Source organism: Phocoena sinus, chromosome 21 (assembly GCF_008692025.1).
Source record: "Phocoena sinus isolate mPhoSin1 chromosome 21, mPhoSin1.pri, whole genome shotgun sequence".
NCBI classification, from domain to species: domain Eukaryota; kingdom Metazoa; phylum Chordata; class Mammalia; order Artiodactyla; family Phocoenidae; genus Phocoena; species Phocoena sinus.
In genome coordinates, this window is record NC_045783.1 from 29,756,043 (window position 1) to 29,775,259 (window position 19,217).

General features: G+C 48.8%; 1 protein-coding gene across 3 annotated transcripts; it reads left to right on the forward strand.

Annotated features, from left to right (window-relative positions):
* The first annotated feature begins 836 nt into the window (after nucleotides 1–836).
* Nucleotides 837–18,574, forward strand: ERLIN2 (ER lipid raft associated 2). Of its 3 annotated transcripts, XR_004347874.1 has the most exons (13): nucleotides 837–949; nucleotides 2,180–2,301; nucleotides 3,587–3,668; nucleotides 4,744–4,790; nucleotides 6,515–6,576; nucleotides 6,758–6,883; nucleotides 10,429–10,502; nucleotides 10,671–10,729; nucleotides 11,260–11,351; nucleotides 12,091–12,180; nucleotides 13,876–13,955; nucleotides 14,366–14,758; nucleotides 15,323–18,574. XR_004347874.1 is itself a non-coding variant. In XM_032618497.1 (12 exons), exons 2-12 carry the CDS (start codon nucleotides 2,195–2,197, stop codon nucleotides 14,564–14,566), a joined length of 1,020 nt encoding a protein of 339 aa, XP_032474388.1. In that variant the 5' UTR covers nucleotides 837–949; nucleotides 2,180–2,194; the 3' UTR covers nucleotides 14,567–18,574. The 3 variants fall into 3 exon arrangements, 2 of the variants coding, with proteins under 2 accessions (XP_032474388.1, XP_032474389.1); XM_032618497.1 differs by having other exon boundaries at nucleotides 14,366–18,574; XM_032618498.1 differs by having other exon boundaries at nucleotides 862–949; nucleotides 6,456–6,576; nucleotides 14,366–18,574.
* Nucleotides 18,575–19,217: the final 643 nt, after the last annotated feature.

Below are 19,217 nucleotides of genomic sequence, written 5' to 3' on the forward strand. Positions count from 1 at the left end.
GCAGACCAGTGAAGGCTGCGGACTGGGAGACACGAGGTCTGGATGCTGGTTTTCGGCCACCGTGCTGCGGTCTGTTTTTACTGGGCACCTAAGGGCCCGGGATGCTGAGGAAGACGCAGTCCCCACCCTCAGGGAACTTACAGCCTAGCGGGGAGACACTGACAAGCACAAGCCCCTGTGCGGAGCGGCATCAGTTACGAGGCAGTTAAACTCCCGACGTTAAGGAAGAGCAAAGCAGGCTTTCATCCACTGCTACCCTCGCACCTCACTGAACCTAGACTTTGTTCACTAAAATTGAGATAATTCCTTCTTAATCTACTTTACGGTGCTGTAGGGACTTCAAAGGCCAAAGCTCGTAGAAAAGCATAAAGGGCAATTCAAAGTAGAGGCTGTTGATTAGTTACGTAACGGTGCTAATCTGCACATTTAAAGGATGTTTCATTCAGCGGTGCTACAGGAGAGCGGAACAGAGGGCTAGAAGGCTTGCAAGTCGCTGGTACCTGCTCCGAAAAAAAGCAAAACAAAACAGAAAAAAACAGGCTTGACCTAACGTGGAGGGGAATCCGGAGCAAACTCCAAAGTTAAATCCTCGGAAAGTGACACGTTGGTCTGAGCACCCGCCGCCACTCGCCTCGTCCCCGGGGTCACTCTCCAGGCGCCCGCACCACCCCCATCCCGGAAATCCCAGACCGCGGTCCTGACCGCCCGGACCGCGTCGCGGGCGCCTCCTGGCGGCCACCCGCGGCCACCCCCCCTCCCCCCACACCACGCTCGGGGCGCGGGAGCGGCACAGGCGAACTAGGGAGAGAAGGGGCGTGGTCTTCTCGCGTGAACTAATGGCGTCATCGAAGCGACGGGCCCGGAAGGAAGTAGCGTGCGGAGAGGTGTGGCGGTTTCTGCGGTTGCACAGGGGTTCGGACGAGTACGGAGCGCCTGGAGGGACAGCCTGGTACGCGGCCCCCGCCCCTTAGCGTGCGCGCTTGGGCCTCGGTGAGGCTCCCGGCAGGAGCTGATCGACGGTTCCCCCCGGCCCCCAGCACAGCATCCTTTCTCCCTCGGGAGCGGGAAAGCAACCCCTTTCTGTCCCGTCCCTTCCCCGCGAGCCTCTAGGCGGGACGGAGCGGAGGCTCTTGGAGCCTCCAGACCCGAACCAGGGCTCCTGGGACTCGCGACCCTCTCTCAGAAGAGGGCAGGGAAGGAGCGCGAGGTGGGGCGGGGGTGACTTCGGGGAGGAGAGGATTTTTGCACATAGGACGCAGCTGCAGATCGGTAGCTGGAGGCCGCACGGTGAAATAAGCGCCTCGCAGACGTCTGCGACCGAGTTAAGTTAGACCCGGGAGGCAGAAATCCACGCGCTGGACGCGTGGGCCCAGGCGCGCCCGATTGGGAACCTCGCTGACAGTTACCGTAGTTTTTCCAGATCATTCAGTGTTCAGGAAATGAGTCTCTGGATACCAACTCTTTCGCGTCCTGGTGCCTGAATACAGTTGAACCCAGGAGCCCCAGAGTCTACCCAGCCTGGGGAACCCCCTTTCCCCTCTAACCATGGGCTTGGGGAACCTGTCAGTTGCAAAGTGCTAGTCAAGCATATGGGAGGGAGTGTGGCTTCAGTGCTGCTTAGATACATATATTGTTTAGGGCCAAAGGATTAACGGGGAAGGTGGATGAAAGGCCAGAGAATCCCGCCATGGAACTCGGCTCGCATGCTGTCTGTGTCACTCCAGCCTCTGAAAGGAGTAAATAATGGTTTCCTTTGAAGTGGCAGGCAATTAAGGACTGGGAGGCTCTGACCAGAATTACACAGCCACAACTGCCTGTCATCTGACATCCTCTGTAATTTGGGCCAACGTACTGCAGCTGCCTCGCTTCCCTTTTACTAATATGAGTGGCTCCGGTGACAGCCCGTTCGTGTTCACAGGAAGGGAAGGCTGTGTCCTGAACGCTGCCCAATTGGCACTGGTTCTCCCTTGGGCCACGGCTGTATCTGGAGCCAGTTAAGGAATGGTGGTGCCAAGTGAGAGCAAGGAGGAAGAGAGTTGTAGATCTAGCCTTGTGTTCATACTACTACAGGCTGGACGTGAGCCACTTTCTGGAGCTCAGCTTGGGGAGGTGCTCTCGCTGTCAGAGCTTTTGTCCCGCAAGTCAGAGCGCACACGTCTTGCTGTATCTTTTCCCCCAGGGTGAACGCTCACTGATGGCTCAGTTGGGAGCAGTTTTGGCTCTGGCTGCCAGTTTCTTGTGTGCATCTCTCTTCTCAGCTGTGCACAAGATAGAAGAGGGACATATTGGGGTGTATTACAGGTAAGGCAGCAACACGGCGTAGCTTGCAACTTCCTGTTCAATGACTGGCTTTCCTAGTCAATGTTTAACAGATTCTGCTGACCAATTGTGTTTATATTTTGTTGAATAGGAGTCTTTTAGATTGAGCTTTTGTGTCAGTGACCGTGGGGAGGGGAATACACACACACGTAAATACATATATAAATGTAAATATAAAACCTAGTAGTCTGATGCCATGGATGATAATCGATAAACGTGTAGAGAGATTTAGAGAGAAAACCTAAAGGCAATCATGCTCCTTGAAGATCATCTCTGAAACATTGTTTTCTCCTACTTGCCTCTGGGCGTCTTGGTGCCACAATCTTACCTCTGACGTGTACCGGTTCTTGATGGCAACCTGAGGAGATGTAATGTGGACCTCCTCTTTAAAATTAACATTTCAGGAAGAATGGAAGAGCCTGCAGGTTGACTTGTATCCATCAAGGCAAGCTCTAGGATAGTGGTTCTTACAATAACCCATTATGTCACTTTATTTTTATTGCTCTTTTTTTAAAAAAAAAAATATCTGTGACTTAATATAAAGCAAAAAAGCATTTAATATAAATCTTGGGTTGCTTTCCTTTGAGTAACCTCCATAACCAAGTTATGTGCTTTAAGTCTTTATGAGCCCCTTCTTATATGTACCCCGTAATGCTTTTTCTCTGGATGCCAGTAGCGAGCTCTAGAAGTCTGATTGGGTTCCCCTCTCCCTTTAATTATTTCTTCCCACCATCTGTTTCTATGTCCCCCAAAATGGCTTTTAATTTTATTACCATTTACATATAACTTGATTAGAAAAGTAACCGTACTACCAAAAAAATATTTAGATGGTTTATCAAGTGTACTTAAAATTATCCTTTTGGTTCTTTGTGTCACTGGACTCCAACACTAGTACCATTAATTGGTCACTATATTCCCGGATTTAACTGCCCTTGTGGATCGCCACAAGCCCAACAGATACAACAAAACAGCTCTCCTCTCTTATCTCAAGTATAGCCAAGGATTCTGCTGTCTTTATTCCACTTTGTCTGTGTGCCCGTTTTTCTCACTGCAAAAGCATGAATAGCGGTTTTAGGTTTTAGCATCAGGCTTCCTAGAATATTAGGGTCAAGCTGAGAGGAAGACAGGGATCTGTGGGCATGGCTCTGGCACATGTCACTCTATATTAAATGTTTATGGGTCTGCAGAGAAAGTGGGCCCAAACAGTATTGATGTAACAGACACCCCTTTGCTAAACCAAGCCTGCCTCTCTCTCCCTCCTCTGCAGAGGCGGTGCCCTGCTGACTTCCACCAGCGGCCCTGGCTTCCATCTCATGCTCCCATTCATCACATCCTATAAGTCTGTGCAGGTATACTCGGCTTGTGGGGCAGGGTTGGACGACTGCAGACTTGGGTGGTGATTAGTGCATGACTTGGAATGATTTAGCCATTGGATGAGTGGATAAGTATAATGCCTTTTCAAGGAATCACTTAAGAATAAGTCCTGTATATAATATAAAGTATGAGGCTCCATGAGCCACTTACTTCTGGAGTTTTACTTGATTGTTGAAATAGCTGAACGGGGTCATTGCCTTGGCCCGTCGTTCCCAGCTGGGAACTATGGCTTCACTTCAAGACAAAACCAGAGAAGAATCTGTTCTGAATACGCAGAAGGAAAAATAGGATGTTTGTGCGTCTGTATGTTTTAAACCACAGGCTACCAAGATAGATGGAAATAAAACATGGTAATTTTGCTGGTTCTTTTTTGAATTTCAGAGATGTGAACATAATTGGGGGGGGTGGACTTGGAGAAGGGAAATGACATCTAAAATAGGTGTGGGATTAGTTATGACGGACCCAAAGCCAGGCTACGTTAGACTAGTCATCTCTGAAGTATGTCCAGCTAAGAGGAATAAGAAGATTCAGAGAATGACTTTTAAACTAACCCAGGAAAATATCCTGGGTTGCCTCATCAGCATCTGCCCTGTAGGTTTCTTCTGCCATTCACTGTGCCTGATGGTTTTCAAAGTGCATTCTGTGCACGTTATCTCATTTGAGTCTCACAGTAATCCTGAGAATGGGCCGAGCAGGTTTTAGAGGCTATGAGGTTAAATAAAGAATCTGCTGCTTCAAGACTAGTAAATGGAAGAAACGGAAGTAAACACGGGTCTTAGGACTCCCAATCCAGGGTCTTTTTCACTAAACCATCATCGCTCAGCTTGTTCCTGTGGTGGTTCATTTACAGGGAAGCAGCGTGGGTACCTTTGCTTGGTTTAGTCTCACACTCTGTAAGTGAGGAGCATTCATTGGGGGTATTCACATTTCACAGAGGCCAAGTTTAACCCAAATAAGTACTCAAGGCAAAGGCTGTTTGGGTTTCCCAAAAGAACTCACGTTGTTTGTCACTGCTCACCTTACAGCATCTTATGTCTCCCCTAATTCCAGACCACACTCCAGACAGATGAGGTGAAGAACGTACCTTGTGGGACAAGGTAAGGTGCCCAGAATAAAGCTGTGAAGCCCAAATAAGAGGCAAGGCCATGTGGCTGGCTACAGTAAGAGACAGTGAAAAGGGACGTACCACTTGGTGGTTTCACCAAGTTCTCTGGCCCCAAGCTCCCTATGTTCTGAGTTGAGTAGGTGGTGGAGTGCAGTAGAGAAAATCACAGAAGGGAGACAGGTTTGGAAGGGCCTTGAATGCCATGATAAAGGCTTTTAGCACACAAACAACTTGCTAGAGTAAGGTAACTTTAGCAGAGCTAGCTATGGAGAATGTTGGAAAGGTGGTAGGGGGAGAACTCAGGGGCCGGAAATTCAAAGAGAAAACCAATATGGTGGCCCGGTTGAAAAGTCAGGAAGGTCTGAACAGGGACAGAGTAACAAAGTAAACCACACCATAAGGAAACACTCGGACAAACACAGAATTGGAACATCCCACAGAATGACTGGCCCTATTTCATCACAAAGTCATTGTATTTGGAGGGGCCTTGGGTCAAAAAGGAGACGTAAAGATATAAGCAAATGTAATGGTGAACCTTGCTTAGAACTTGGTTCCAAAATGACAGCTATTAAAGACGTTACAGAAACTGCGTTAGTCATTTTGGGCTGCCGTAACAGAATGCCGCAGACTGGGTGGCTTAAACAACAGACACTTATCTTCTCACGGTTCTAGAAGTTCAAAGTCCAAGGTCAAGGTGGCAGCAAGGTTGGTTCCTGGCCTGCAAGTGGCTGCTTTGCTGTGTCCTCACGTGGCCTTTCCTCTATGCACGTGTGGAGAGAGAAAAAGATCTCTGGTGTCTTTTTCTTCTTTCCTTTACCAGTCCAGTCAGATCAGGGCCCCACCATTATAACCTCATTTAACCTTAATTACCCGTGTAAAGGCCCTGCTTCCAAATACAGTCGCATTGGGGATTAGAGTTTCAGCATATGGATTTTGGAGAGCACACAATTCAGTCCATGACAGGAACTTCTGGGGAAATTTGGAGAAAGACTGGGTATTAGATGGTAAGGAATTATTGCTAATTTCCTTAGGTTTGGGAATGGTATTGTGACTCTGTAGGAGACTGTCATTACTCTTAGGTGACTGATGCTTGACAGGTGTTAAGGGCTAAGGTATCCTGACCGCAGCTTGCTTTGAAATGTTCAGCAAAAAAAAAAAAGTAGATCAATCAATAGGTACAGTGTTAACAATTGTTAAATTTAGGTGTTGATATATGAGTGTTAGTTGTACTATTCTTTCAGCTTTTCTGTATGTTTGAAATTGTTTTCTAATGAATGTCGGGGTGGGGAGGGCTGAACTGAAGCGATGGTGAAAACAAAGTGAGAAACAGTGACCATAAAACCCCACATTTTTAAGTTCTGAGAACTGCGTTACCTTCTTTAGTCTCTTCCTTTCAATTGATTGCTTTAATCAGAAGGCACTGCAGATTAAAAGGAGATGAACTACTCTTGTCTTACCGCCAAAGTTTCGTTTTTTTCTTCGCGGAGGTATTTTTAGGAGGTGTGATTTCTCACGAGATTGCGTTCTCGCTAGCAGCTCGGAAGGACTCCTGCCTGGAGAGCCTCCTGCCTCTGACCTCTCACCGCACCCCCCCACCCCACCCCCCGTGAACTCTCCTCTTTTCCTGTCAAGTCACACACCTCCCGCCACCCCCTAGGAGAGGCACCATATTCCAGAGCTTAGCCTTGACTGCTGTGTCCGTCCCTCTTCCGACAGCGGTGGCGTGATGATCTACTTCGACAGAATCGAGGTGGTGAACTTCCTGGTCCCACACGCAGGTGTGTGCTTGCCGTGCCCCTCCCCCAGCCCAGCCCCTCCCCTGCATCCCACTCCCCCTGCCCCCCCACCGGCCCCACGCCTGCCCCGTGTCTGCAGCAGCGCCCCGGGAAGGACAGCCGCTGTGTCCGGGGATGTGGTGAGTCCCGCCCGTCCTCATCCTGAATCTCTCCTTCCTCCCAGTGTATGATATAGTGAAGAACTACACTGCCGACTACGACAAGGCGCTCATCTTCAACAAGATCCACCACGAGCTGAACCAGTTCTGCAGTGTCCACACGCTTCAGGAGGTCTACATCGAGCTCTTCGGTAAGAAAGCCTCTGGGGATGATCACCTGCTCAAGCAGCCCTGCTTCCCCGCTGCCTACTTCTGAGCTGCCCACAGGGCGGGATGGGTACCAAAGGCCCGGCAGTGTTGAAGATCCAGTGCCCGGGAAGCGGGCGGTCACACAGGGCACTCCTGGGAAATGCTGATGCCGGTGGAAGAAGCTCGTGAGAGTGGTTGAGCGTTGGGCTCAGGAGTAATAGTGGATGAGAGGACTCCCTCCTGCGCTGAATCAGAGGCCTGGGATGGAAGTGTGTTCCCACTGTCCCTAAGCATCCTTTTGTAATGAAGAGGGGTCAGTTCTAGAAGAACCTTAGAGATTACCCAGCATCCTCCTTTCAAGATAAGGGTACTAAGGCCCAAAGGGAGAAAGTGCCAGAGCTGGCTAGTAGCAGAGCTGAAGCTCAGACCTCCCTCCCCTGGCTTCTGGCTTCATCCATGCCACCCTGGATGAAGGGCACCAGGACCGAGTGATGAGAACAGCAAGGGTCACGTTTAATTCTAGAAGTGGGACAAGGACCATAGCTACTTAAGTTCCTAGAACCTCTGTGGGTTTGGGTTGTTGTTTTTACCCTATACCTGTAGAGAGGAATAGGGAAACGCTTAGAACAGAAAGGACCCACGTGGGACTTCCCTGGTGGCGCAGTGGTTAAGAATCCGCCTGCCAATGCAGGGGACACGGGTTTGAGCCCTGGGCCGGGAAGATCCCATATGCCGCGGAGCAACTAAGCCCGTGCTCCACAACTACTGAGCCTGCGCTCTAGAGCCCACGAGCCACAACTCCTGAGCCCACGTGCCACAGCTACGTCGCAACTACTGAAGCCCACGCGCCCAGAGCCCATCCTCTGCAACAAGAGAAGCCACTGCAATGAGAAGCCCGCGCACCACAACAAAGAGTAGCCCCCGGGCTTCCCTGGTGGTGCAGTGGTTGAGAGTCCGCCTGCCAATGCAGGGGACACGAGTTCGTGCCCCGGTCCGGGAAGATCCCACATGCCGCGGAGTGGCTGGGCCCGTGAGCCATGGCTGCTGAGCCTGCGCGTCCGGAGCCTGTGCTCCGCAACGGGAATGGCCACAACAGTGAGAGGCCCGTGTATTTCAAAAAAAAAAAAAAAAAAAACGAGTAGCCCCCGCTCACCGCAACTAGAGAAAGCCCGCGCGCAGCAACGAAGACCCAACACAGCCAAAAATAAAATAAATAAATGTATTAAAAAAATAAAAGCAAATGAACTTTGCAATCAGTGGTAACAGCTATTCTTGACATCAGGACTGGACAGTGATTTTTCCCAGGAATCTTCATTAAAAGGACCCTGAGTGAGAACATTCTATAGAGTAGACAGAGGCGGAATCGTTGGCGACACCAGTGGTCTTAATTAAGCAAACAGCCTTTTGCACTGTGTTTCAGATTTGGGAAATCATCAGAAGCACTTTTGACTTTTCTGCAGAAGAAAATGAATCTAAATTCACTTTATAGGCTTTGGATTCTCTTGTGGGGTTTGGATTCAGTGTGCTGTTAAGAACAGTTCAGTAAATCTGCTGTTGATTTTTTTTTTAACCTCAAACTGATATAATTTCATAAAATATCTTAGTTTTCTCTCTAGCCATTGTTTTAGAACTTGTGCCATTAAATGAACGTTCCAAAGCATTTGAAACAACAAAAGACAGAAGAGCTCTAATTTCCGTGTAGAGGGAATTAAAATGTGAAATTATTCTGCATTAGAGAACTTCTCACTATCTTGCAGATGAACTTGGCGTCCTAGTAAAGTAAGACTTCTTGTACAGAGGAGCTAGGGAAGTGTGTTTGCTTTGAAATATCTTTTAACATCATTCTTGCCAGCAAGCACTGTTTTGTTTAGAATCCATTTGCATCTGCAAAGGAGAAACTCAAATCTCTAATCCTGTTCCTTGAAGTTGGAAAGTTTTTCTCTGGTCCCCTCCTCTCAGGACGCGTAACCCCGACTTTCAGCTTGACTGCAGTTTTTATCACTGCTTGCTCTGATGCATCCTCTTTGCCTGTTTTATTAAAATGTTATCCAGTACTTGTTAAGAAGTTTGTCTGAAGACCTTCTTTGTGTTCACGTAATAACTTAATCTGCATCTGTCAGCATAACCATCACCTATAAACAACTTAGTACTGGTGTTACTTTGGTAGTAAACCCCATGCAAAACATTTCTTCCAGATTTTCCTAGAAAATTACTAGCCCAGGGTCACAATTTTCTGCCTTGACTCAGACAGAATTTAATCTGATAAACAACTGTGTTGTTAACTTATGGAGGGTATAGGGCATATCCCTTAAAGTGTGGTCGGTCTCCTATTTAAAATAGAAAATGTGGAATGTAATGTTTATCTCTAGCCGTCAAATTGTTAGACCCATGTCAGGTGGGAGGTGTTGCCCTTATGGGCATTTCTCTCTCAGTGCTGAGAGGCTGCTGGGAACGTATCTGATATGTAGAAGTATTAAAACCCCTTGCTTAGCGATATGACAGTTGAAGAAAGTACTGTTCTCAACTCTAACAACCAAAGCATAATAATTAAACAGGTTCTTTATTTTGGGTCCTGACTAGCTTGAGCACATCACTGGACCTCTGTGGGCCTCAGTTTGAGCATCTATAACAGGCAAGGAGTTAGACTTACTGTTCCTCAAAGGCTCCTGGATCACGAATGGCCACTTAAAGCAGATGGCAGCTGACAGTAGGGAGATGGTTCCGTGAAGATGTCCCAGCCTGGTTTCGTGGGTCCTCTTCTCGGTGCTCTTCCAGGATCTTACTGAGGATCTCATGGGCGGGGAGCAGAGAAGGGAAGGCCCAGGTCAGAGCAGGCAGCCTGGGCGCCGCTGTTCTAGGGTCACAGCTAGAGGGACAGTCGGTTACAGCTCTTCCAACCCTTGTCCGTGAAGTGACTCACGTGTCGTGTTTCAGACAGAGAATCAGGACCAAAGCAAACAACACATCAGACCACTTGGGCTCGTTTCCAGAGCTGTAAATTGTCATTCTTCTCCTTGTGTTATTTGATGGAGTTCCTAATGGAATTAGTCTTCCTTGGGGCTTTCCTTGACATCAGAGTCTGTTTTTCTTTTAGAAACCTCTAAAGTTACTAGATTTAATGTGCTTGGCTTTTTCAAAATACCTAACTTGGCCATTCCACCTTCCTTCTTCGTGAAAGCCAGGCGGCCACCTTCCGTTGCTGCTGTTTCTAGGGAAAGGCTGTTGCCTGACTCAAAAAATGTGCTCGAGTTGTTTGTCCTGAAAGCTTAGCTTCCTTCTGGGCGAGGCTGATATCTTCTTGAGGCTCCAGGGAAAGGACACGCCCACGTCTGGCTCACGTAGAGGACCGAGTGGGCCTCCCGCTGTGAGAGTCTTGCGGGGGCGTCTTTAGACATCCGAGCTCTCATGAGCACTCTGCCTTGGGAAGACCTTTTGCCTGTCAGGTGCATTCACGAGCCGGTGTCTTGCCTTGCACTCTACCACCATACTTCCCTCCTCCCCGCCTGAAAAGTGTAACAGCTCCTTTTTCTATCTCTCTTGATTCCAGATCAGATTGATGAAAATCTCAAACTGGCTTTGCAACAGGACCTGACCTCCATGGCCCCCGGGCTCGTCATCCAAGTAAGCACCGCCCTGGTGGGAGCCCTGCCATCGCCCCCCCGACCCCCGAGGAAGGTGCATCCCCTCTTCCAGAGGATGTCCTGTCTGTGCAGGAAGATCAAGGACTGGTGGGAGCTGGTGCCTCAGCCCCTCACCTCCCCATCAGGTGCTGTTTTTATCCCTCTCCAGGCTGTGCGGGTGACAAAGCCCAACATACCTGAAGCCATCCGCAGGAACTACGAGCTGATGTGAGTGTGCCCGGTGCCCCAGCTGTAACCACCGCTCTCCCCTGCCTCCCGTTCATCCCATCCCGGGGTTGATCGACGCCGGGCCAGGCATCCCCTCTTGAGTATTTGTTACAGCGCACCACCCTGGAAGATGGGGCAGGCATGTCAGGACGCTCACCTGGGCTCCGCAATGACAGAGCAGGGATGCTCTTCAGAGGGCCGGGGCGGGGGCGGGGGGAGGCGTGTGGCGTTTCGCGGCTCGTGCTGAAGAAGACGGGGAGCGGCGATTGCGTGGGCAGGCAGGTGCCTTTTACTGAAGTCAGTTATGCTTTATTTCCTACCAATGAGTTTTGGAGGAGAAGGCAAGCCATGTTACTGCCTGCAACAGAGCCGCTTCCACCTGGGACGTTAAAGAGCCTGCCAGGAGAGAGGAAGGAATGACAGCTTGCGTCCCCCGGGGCGGGGGCAGCTTGTCTTCTCCAGGGCACAGTGAATCTCCGCAGAAGCTGGTCCCCAGCGGCCTCACAGCTGTGCATTTTTCCCCCCTTCAGGGAAAGCGAGAAGACGAAGCTTCTGATTGCAGCCCAGAAGCAGAAGGTGGTGGAGAAGGAAGCCGAGACAGAGCGGAAGAAGGCCCTCATTGGTCTGACTGTGCTTGTGGGGTCCCTTTTCAGAGCAGACAGGCTGGGGAGGGTGGAGAGATTCAGGGAGCCTGGGGCTCGGTCCTCCGAAGCCCTGCCACACGCGGGGTCGGCCTGCATCCCCCGGAAACAGAGCTGAAATGGTCAGATCACAGCCAGGGATCATGAGTTCTGAGTTTCCACACATCTCTTAAACGAAAGGAGCCCTTCCAGTTAATTCCTCATTCACAATAATAATAACACCGATTGGGCCCTTACTGTGAGCCGTGGGCTTTTCTAAACGCTCGCGGGTGAATCATCTCGCTCCTCACACACCCACCCCTGCCGGGTGAGGAAGGCAGCATCCTTAACCTCCTCTCACTGAGCTGAAGCACACGGAGGCTAGATTGCTGCCCACGGTCACGTGGCAGAGAAGTGATGGAAACGGGGTTCAAATCCAGGGACTCTGCCCCTGAACCTGGCTTCTTTACCACTGCACCAGACAACCAGCCACAGCCCTGGCCACTTCCTAAAGTGCAGTGGCAGGAGGAAACCTGTACCTCAACCCTTAAAACATTCCTTTGGGAGAAATACCCTGTGATTTGGGAGAGGGAGCCTGCCATGGCTGCCTCTGGGCCAGTGGCCCTTCACCCGAGCCCACCCGCTGCCCTGCATCAGGGCCTCAGATCAGGTGAAAGGTGCAGTGCAGCCAAACTCTGGAAATATCGGGACTCTAAGCCTTTCTCAACTTCATTAATACAGAGGCAGAGAAAGTGGCTCAGGTGGCAGAAATCACCTATGGGCAGAAGGTGATGGAGAAGGAGACGGAGAAGAGGATTTCGGAAATCGAAGGTGAGCGAGAGATTCCCGCCTGCCTTTTCCTCAAACCCCGCTCTGTGGCCGGTGGGGGGGGTGGGGGGGAAGAGTCATTTCCTCTGCTCTGTAATCTCTGTGCTCAGATGTTACGGTTTCTTTGGAACATCCCTTGTTCTCTGTGCTCTGACTTGAGTTTTGGGGAGATTCGGTCCAGGCTGGCATTAATTTTCCACTTCAGAGAGATTCAGTCATTCATCAGATTTTAGTTGGGTGCCATCAGGACTCTTCTGCCAGGCTTAAGAAAAAGGGAGATCACGTGGTCCCTGCTGTGTTGGGCTCACAGTCTGGCATTGGAAGTAAACCAAGAAGCTAGGTCCAGACAGCAGCTCTCTCCCCCCTGCCTTACCCGCCCCCCTCCTCAGAAGCCCGTGAACACCATCGTTTTGGCCTCTCAGGGTCCCTGTGGATGTTAAGCTGGGTGTGAAGAAGACACCTTTCAATACCGACACCACGAGCTGGAGAGAGGTGTTGTCTTTGCCAGCTTCTCTGAATCTCACTCACCTTCAGTCCCTTGCACCTCAGCTCTCACGTCATTCCCACCACCCACCTTCTCCTCCATGTGGTGCCTTTATATCAAGCAAATTCTAGGCCAAAAACAAGACCTCAGGGCCCAGCTTCAGGCTGCACAGTGCTGTGTCCAGTAGTACTCACGATGGGGCCTTTCGGGCTTTGCAGGTGCCCGTGGAGGAGCCAGTTAGGCCTTTACGGATCAGCGGCTCCTCACTGGGGAGCTCTTAGCCGAACAGCACATTTTTGTTATAAACGCAGGTCACCAGGCGCTAAGGCCAGTCGAGTTGGCCGCATGCACCCCAGCCAGCCTGCAGGCTTCCACCACCCAGGGCCTTGCTGAGGCTGTGCAGTAAGAACCCACCCCCAGTCCCTGCTTGCTTCCCAGGCTTTTGCTACAGCTGTTGCTCATGCAAGGCTGGCCTCATTCCCAAGGCCAGGGAGTAAATATCAAAAATTTTGCATCAGCTTGACCAAAAGCTGGTCTGAGCAGATTAAGGAAGCAGATTGCAAAGTAGAAGTTTAAATGTGTCTTAGTCCAAACAGGTGTTAGTCTAGACCATGGCATGTCATGCCCTTCAAGCTGTGCCAGCTTAAGCGCTGCTAATTGGAGCCTTTCTGAAATGATTGGTGGAAATGAAAAGGGAGCTGAAGTTGGAGAGGGGCTGAACTGTTTTGTTTATGGTAGTCCATTTCAGGGCAGATCCACCTCGGGCCGTATCCAGAGCCTTCTTCGGGCTTCCCCTGGTCTTGCTGTGTACTAGGAGGGGAGAGCACTGGGGTGGAGAGCTTGGAGACAGGAGGTTGAGGCGGGTCCCGTCCCTCTCCTCACAGGCCACAGAAGGAGTAAGCAGCTAGAAAGAGGATGTGTCTCCACGATGCTGTCAGAAAAGACACTGTCGGGCACAGCGGCAGACTTACTCAGAGTTAGCTAGGCCCCACCAGCGGGAGATGCTGTCAGAGCACTCTTTCATCTTGGTCGATTTTCACAACCACTTGTGAAACAGGAGGAAAATGCCTTTTCCCCAGTTTCATAAATGAGGCAATCAGAGCACAGAGAAGCCAGAGCACTGTGCCCAGGGTCACGGAGGCAGTCGGGGAAAGTGGCGGGGACTAGCCATCTGATAGCCTCTGCCCTTCACTTCACTGCGTTCTTCTCTTAAGATGCTGCGTTTCTGGCCCGGGAGAAGGCCAAGGCGGACGCCGAGTGCTACACTGCCATGAAAATAGCCGAAGCAAATAAGGTAAAGGCCCAGCGCCGCCTGGCCGCCAGAGGGCGTGTGCCCGGCTTGAGAGTAGCCGGGGGGTTGTAAGAACATGGCGCCTGCCCCAGCCCCTCGTGGTCGCGAGCGAGGACTCCTGGGCCGTGTGGGCCAGCGCCTTCCCTTTCCCTTAGCTGGACCCTGAGAGAAGTTTGATTTTGCTGGTAAACAGAGAAACTCCTGAAACTCTCGCAGTTCTCACCTTGAGGACCTGAGATTACTCCCTCCCAGAGAAGGGGTTTCGCGGTTACTAACGTAACATTGAGACCAGGAAGAGGCGCAGGGGGCGTGGTTCTCACGGAGACCCTCTCCTCGCGAAAGTAAAGGGATGCCGCCCGGACTTTTCCCTAATCTGGCCCCATCAGAGTCTTCCTTCCTCATTTTTCTTCCAGCTGAAGCTGACCCCTGAGTATTTGCAGCTGATGAAGTACAAGGCCATCGCTTCCAACAGCAAGATTTACTTTGGCAAAGACATCCCTGACATGTTCGTGGACTCTGCGGGCAGCCTGGGCAAGCACCTGGAGGCGCTAGCTGACAAGCCGAGCTTTGGCTTAGAAGAGGAGGCCTCGGAGGCAGACGCGGAGGAGAACTGAATGTTTCTGTCCCCAGCCGCACGTGACCCTCAAAGAGATCTTTATTTTTTAATGATGAACCAGCCCTCCCTTCCGCACTACCTTCTTTGACTCTCTTCCACGTACTGTGGTGAAAAAAGAAGAAACGGACTTAAACCTATTCCCCTTCCTGGGAAGCGGGGGTAGGGACTGATGAATTGGGGTTTTCTTCAGGTAAGTAGGTTACGTGGCTTCTGTTAAGATTTGGAAACCATGGGCTAGAACTTTGAGCTCCAGGCATTGATCTTCGCCCTTTTGAAGCTGGCTTAATTAGGGATGCTATTAATAAGGAGTGGGAGAAATGCAGGGTGTCGCCTCCGATCGGACTGCCCTTATTTGGGGAAAGGCAGTCCAGTGTTCTCAACCTGCCTCCAAGGTGGGAGATGCCCGTGGGTGAGGCCCAGCTACCGAGCAGATACGTGCTTGTAAGTTTGCCAGCAGAGCTGTGGAGAAACGGCTGCAGTGGATGTTGGCTTTCCCGGAGCTCCTGGCCGTGAGCCCGTGGGTTACTGCCGAGGCCCGCTCTCTGGAGCCCTGGTAAGGAAGAGCTGGTGCTATAGGTTTTGCAGGCTTTTCTACACACCACCCTCCTTGCCCCAGGGCTGAAAGCGTGGTGGCTTCCGACCACATTTCCAGGGTCAGGGTTTGGCCGCCACCACACAATTCTTTTTAAAACTTTTCACCTATTCTGTGATTTGGTTTTTTTCTCCTCTTAACCTGTTCGTTGGTTCCACTCAGCATCAAGAAGACAGGAATGAAGAACTCAGGTGTCTTCAAAGCTGCTGAAGTGGGACCGTGCTATCTGTTAGCCACTGTGGTACCTGCTTGGCAAACTGTGCGCGTTCCTTGAGATCAAGTGTCTTTTCATTGCTGTGGGGATCCTACGGTTGAAGACCTCCTCTGGGGGAGGAAGAAGGGCTCGTCCAAAAGATTCCCCAATCTCAGTGCCTGTGACTTGTGCTGGGGTCTGTCTGATGTAGTGATAAGGGGGAGCCCGTTCGCTAAGCGGCCGGTGTCTTTAAATCCAGGGCTCCAGGGGTCACACCGAGTGTTAAATCTCCAGAGACAGCTGTGTGGGTACGAGTTCATGCCCTAGTCCCTGGGTCAGAAGGACTGCATCAGAATCCACTCAAATGTTTTTTCATTACTAATTGGGAGATTTGGGTGGGGGGAACACAAGCATGAAAAAAAGGTTTTCTTGTGTCCTGAAGTTGGAGTTGGGGGCAGGAGTGTGTACCAGGTCGCTAAGTGGAGGGCAGCTGTCTGGAGTGAACTTGCAAGCCTGTTGGTATCGTCCACGACAAGCCCTGGCTGAGGATTTGTTATTAGCTGCCCCCCTCCAAGAAGAACTCCCACTGTACCCCTCTTTTCTCGGTGAAACTACAAATGATACTTTCTGGCACAGATTTCCATCTCATTTTTGATCCCACACCCAGACTTCTGATTAACCGAATGGCCCCAAAAGTCGGGCTACCTTGCTTCTAAGTAGCACCAGGCTCTTCGGGAGTTGCGGGAGCATTCAGCCGGCCTAGGAATACACACAGGGTTAATCCCTCTTAATTTAAATGTTGCCCTTCTCTGTTCTAATTTGTGGGACTTAGAATTCTCAATTCTTAGAATTCTCACCCATTCCTGGTCACACTTTGTGCAGGCAGCCAAATGTTCCTGGGAGTGATGGATTTTAACGTGCTCAGAAGGCCTCGCAGAAGGCAGTTAGTCTAAGACCAACATAAGGTATCCATCATTAAGATACACTCACCCTTCTCCCACTTCAGTGCCATTAATCACTTGTTAGGAGTACCATGTCACATCCAGCATCCCTGATTTACATATTTGTCGGCTCCTCTGCTCTGAGACCGGCTGCCTAAGCCTCAGAAAACACTACTTCTCTCCAGTGGAATACGCAGCAAGGACATCTCAGCCTCTCTGAGTAGCAGGCTTGCTCAGATTCTCTAATACTAGCATCCTGTGATGGCTTGTCCCTTGCTAGATCACAAAGGAGCCTCGGTGACGTCCTGCTACACCTGCCCCCCTTCAATGTCAATGTCACTTCTTCTTTAAGCAAAAAATGTAACTGTTGTAGTACCCATTCGTTTAAGTCCAATGTTGTCTGAACCTGCCTGAATAGGAAAATCATGGAAATGGGTTGTTTTCTTAGCTTGGGACAACTAACCAGTCTGTCTGTGTGACTTCGTTTCTGTAACACTTACTAGAAAACCAGATCTGAAAACATTTGAATGCTAAACATGTAAACTGTGACAGCCTGCAATTTTGTAGGCAGTAAAGTCATGGCTGCTATTGATAAATGGAACCTCTATCAAAATAAGGAACTGTTTATAAAAGTCAGTTTTTGTAGGACTTTCCAAGGAAAAATCACCTTGGTTGAATGTTTCTCACCCATTAAACTTTGCAGAAGTGATCTATATTCAGTACTGTTTTTAATCACCTTTTTTAATATCAGGACAGAGTATTTGAAAGGAAGCCACAGTTTGTTAATTTTTATATGACTAAAATAAATTCGGAGGGATCTGCGATCATATTAAGTTGAGAGAGGGAAAAAAATCACTGAAAGAATTTTAGCAATATAGTCATCCCTCGGCCTCTGCAGGGGACTGGTTCCAGGACACTCCCCCCGACCCCATACCAAAATCCGTGGATGCTCAAGTCCCTTATATAAAATGGCCTAGTAGAGCTGCCTCTGTATCCGCGGGTTCCACATCCACAGATACAAAGGGCCGACTATATCGATCCGAAAATAGTAGATGTTTTATAAATGATCTGTTGCAGTTTCTATGAGTCTCTATCTTTCAACACAGATAACTTCACCATTTATAAACAGTGAAAGTAAGAGCTTCATATTTACTGACTACCTATTTAAGTTTGATCGAGGATAAGTTGTATCCTGACTAGGGGTCACTCTGCCTCTATGGACTTAACCACTGCTTCTTTAGTTCTATTCAGTAGGGTTCTAGCCACTATTTCTGGTGTTTCCTTTTAAAAGAGGTAATAGCCAATCATTTTGTGTTTGTATTTCCATTCCTCTCTATTTCTGCTTCTGTGCAAGCTGGTGATTGAACAGTCAAAACTAACTCTACTTGCAAAGAGCCCCGAGGACTGAATGACCCCCTTTGAAACTGAGAAATGAGTGTTGTTATATTAATCACTCCACAAATGATATGCTGGATTAATTGCCTTGGGCTGATAGATGGAAGAACTGTTTTAGACAACTCTAAAGGTGTGATTTGATGTCTTCGTTTTATTTTCAGTCTTGCTAAATAAAATGAGTCTTTGTATTTTTTTATTACAGTGAAATTTAGCAATAGCTAATATTAGATTAGGTGATATAAAGAGATAAAACATTTCTGCCTAGTGAGTTAAGTCGAGCCCCAAAAATATATTCAGATGAATTTCTATTCCCATTATCGATGTAGAAATAATAAACAGCTTATTTGTGAAAATGGCATAATTCTTGGTAGGTGCTACGGAGATTTATCGTAAAATACTCCATACACTGCTGCAATTCTGCTCCAAAAGAGCAGAGGTACTTTCTGCTGACCCAAAATATATTTTGATATCAATTCGGTAAGAAAGTCGCAGTCTCTGTCTGGGAAATATGCCCAGCCTAGAGTTGCCGAATAAAATACAGGATGCCCAGTTAAATGTGATTTTCATATAAATAACGAATAATTTTTAGTATAAGTATGTCCCAAATATTGCATGAGACATACTAAAAAAGTCTTCGTTGTTTATATGAAATTCACGTTTAACTGAGCATCCTGAACAGTTGTCCCGTGAACAACACGGGTCCACTTTTACACGGATTTTTTTCAATAAACACATACTACAGGACTATTCAATCTGTGGTTGGTTGCCTTCGCAGGGGCAGAACCACAGATACGAGGGCCTGCTATAAAGTTATAGGCAGATTTTCGTCGATGCCAGCCGGGGTCAGTACCTCTAACACCTGCATTGTTCAAGGATCAACTGTATTTTTATTTGCTAAATCTGGCAACCCTAGCCCATGCTTTCTCAGGTTTTTCAATGGTGCTCCCAAACTTTCTCTGTTGGTTGGAGAGCCCAACACAAATACTATGGATTTACAATTGAATAGGTAAATTAAGAATGTAGTTTCTAGAGTTAGACTGCCAAGATCCAAATCCCTTCTCTGCCACTTCTTAGATGTATGGTCTTGAATAAATTCTTTAACCTGTCTGAGCCTCAGTTTCTTCATCTATAAAATGGGTTGAGCGGATGAAATGAAAACGCATTGTGAAATGAAACGCATGTGAAGGGGTTAGCACGGTGCATAAGTGTTCAAAAATAACTTATTTTCAGTCATCTGGAAAAACAGGCTAGAAAACACACAGGTAACTAAGTGGGAAATCAAACAGATGTGATAACATGGAATAAGATTACAGGTAGGATAGCACATAGAGGAAGAAAGGAACAACACTGCAATTCAGCAAACGCAGTATTGAGAATTCGTACTTCCAGCAATGCAGTAGAGAGGTAGAAAATTAGCCAGTTTGGCCCTGTTGAAATTAATTGCCCACTTCTGGGCTCCAATTAAAATTTTAAAAGACTTGTAGAGGCTAGAAAGAAAAAATGTTAAAACCAAAAGAAAAAAAGTAGT

Excerpts from the sequence above, each read along its gene's own strand:
- ERLIN2 (XM_032618497.1), top strand. The coding sequence starts at position 2,195 with ATGGCTCAGTTGGGAGCAGTTTTGGCTCTGGCTGCCAGTTTCTTGTGT. Across the intron at positions 10,730-11,259 it reads CGCAGGAACTACGAGCTGAT|GGAAAGCGAGAAGACGAAGC; the intron begins GTGAGTGTGCCC and ends TCCCCCCTTCAG. Across the intron at positions 13,956-14,365 it reads AAATAGCCGAAGCAAATAAG|CTGAAGCTGACCCCTGAGTA; the intron begins GTAAAGGCCCAG and ends TTTTTCTTCCAG.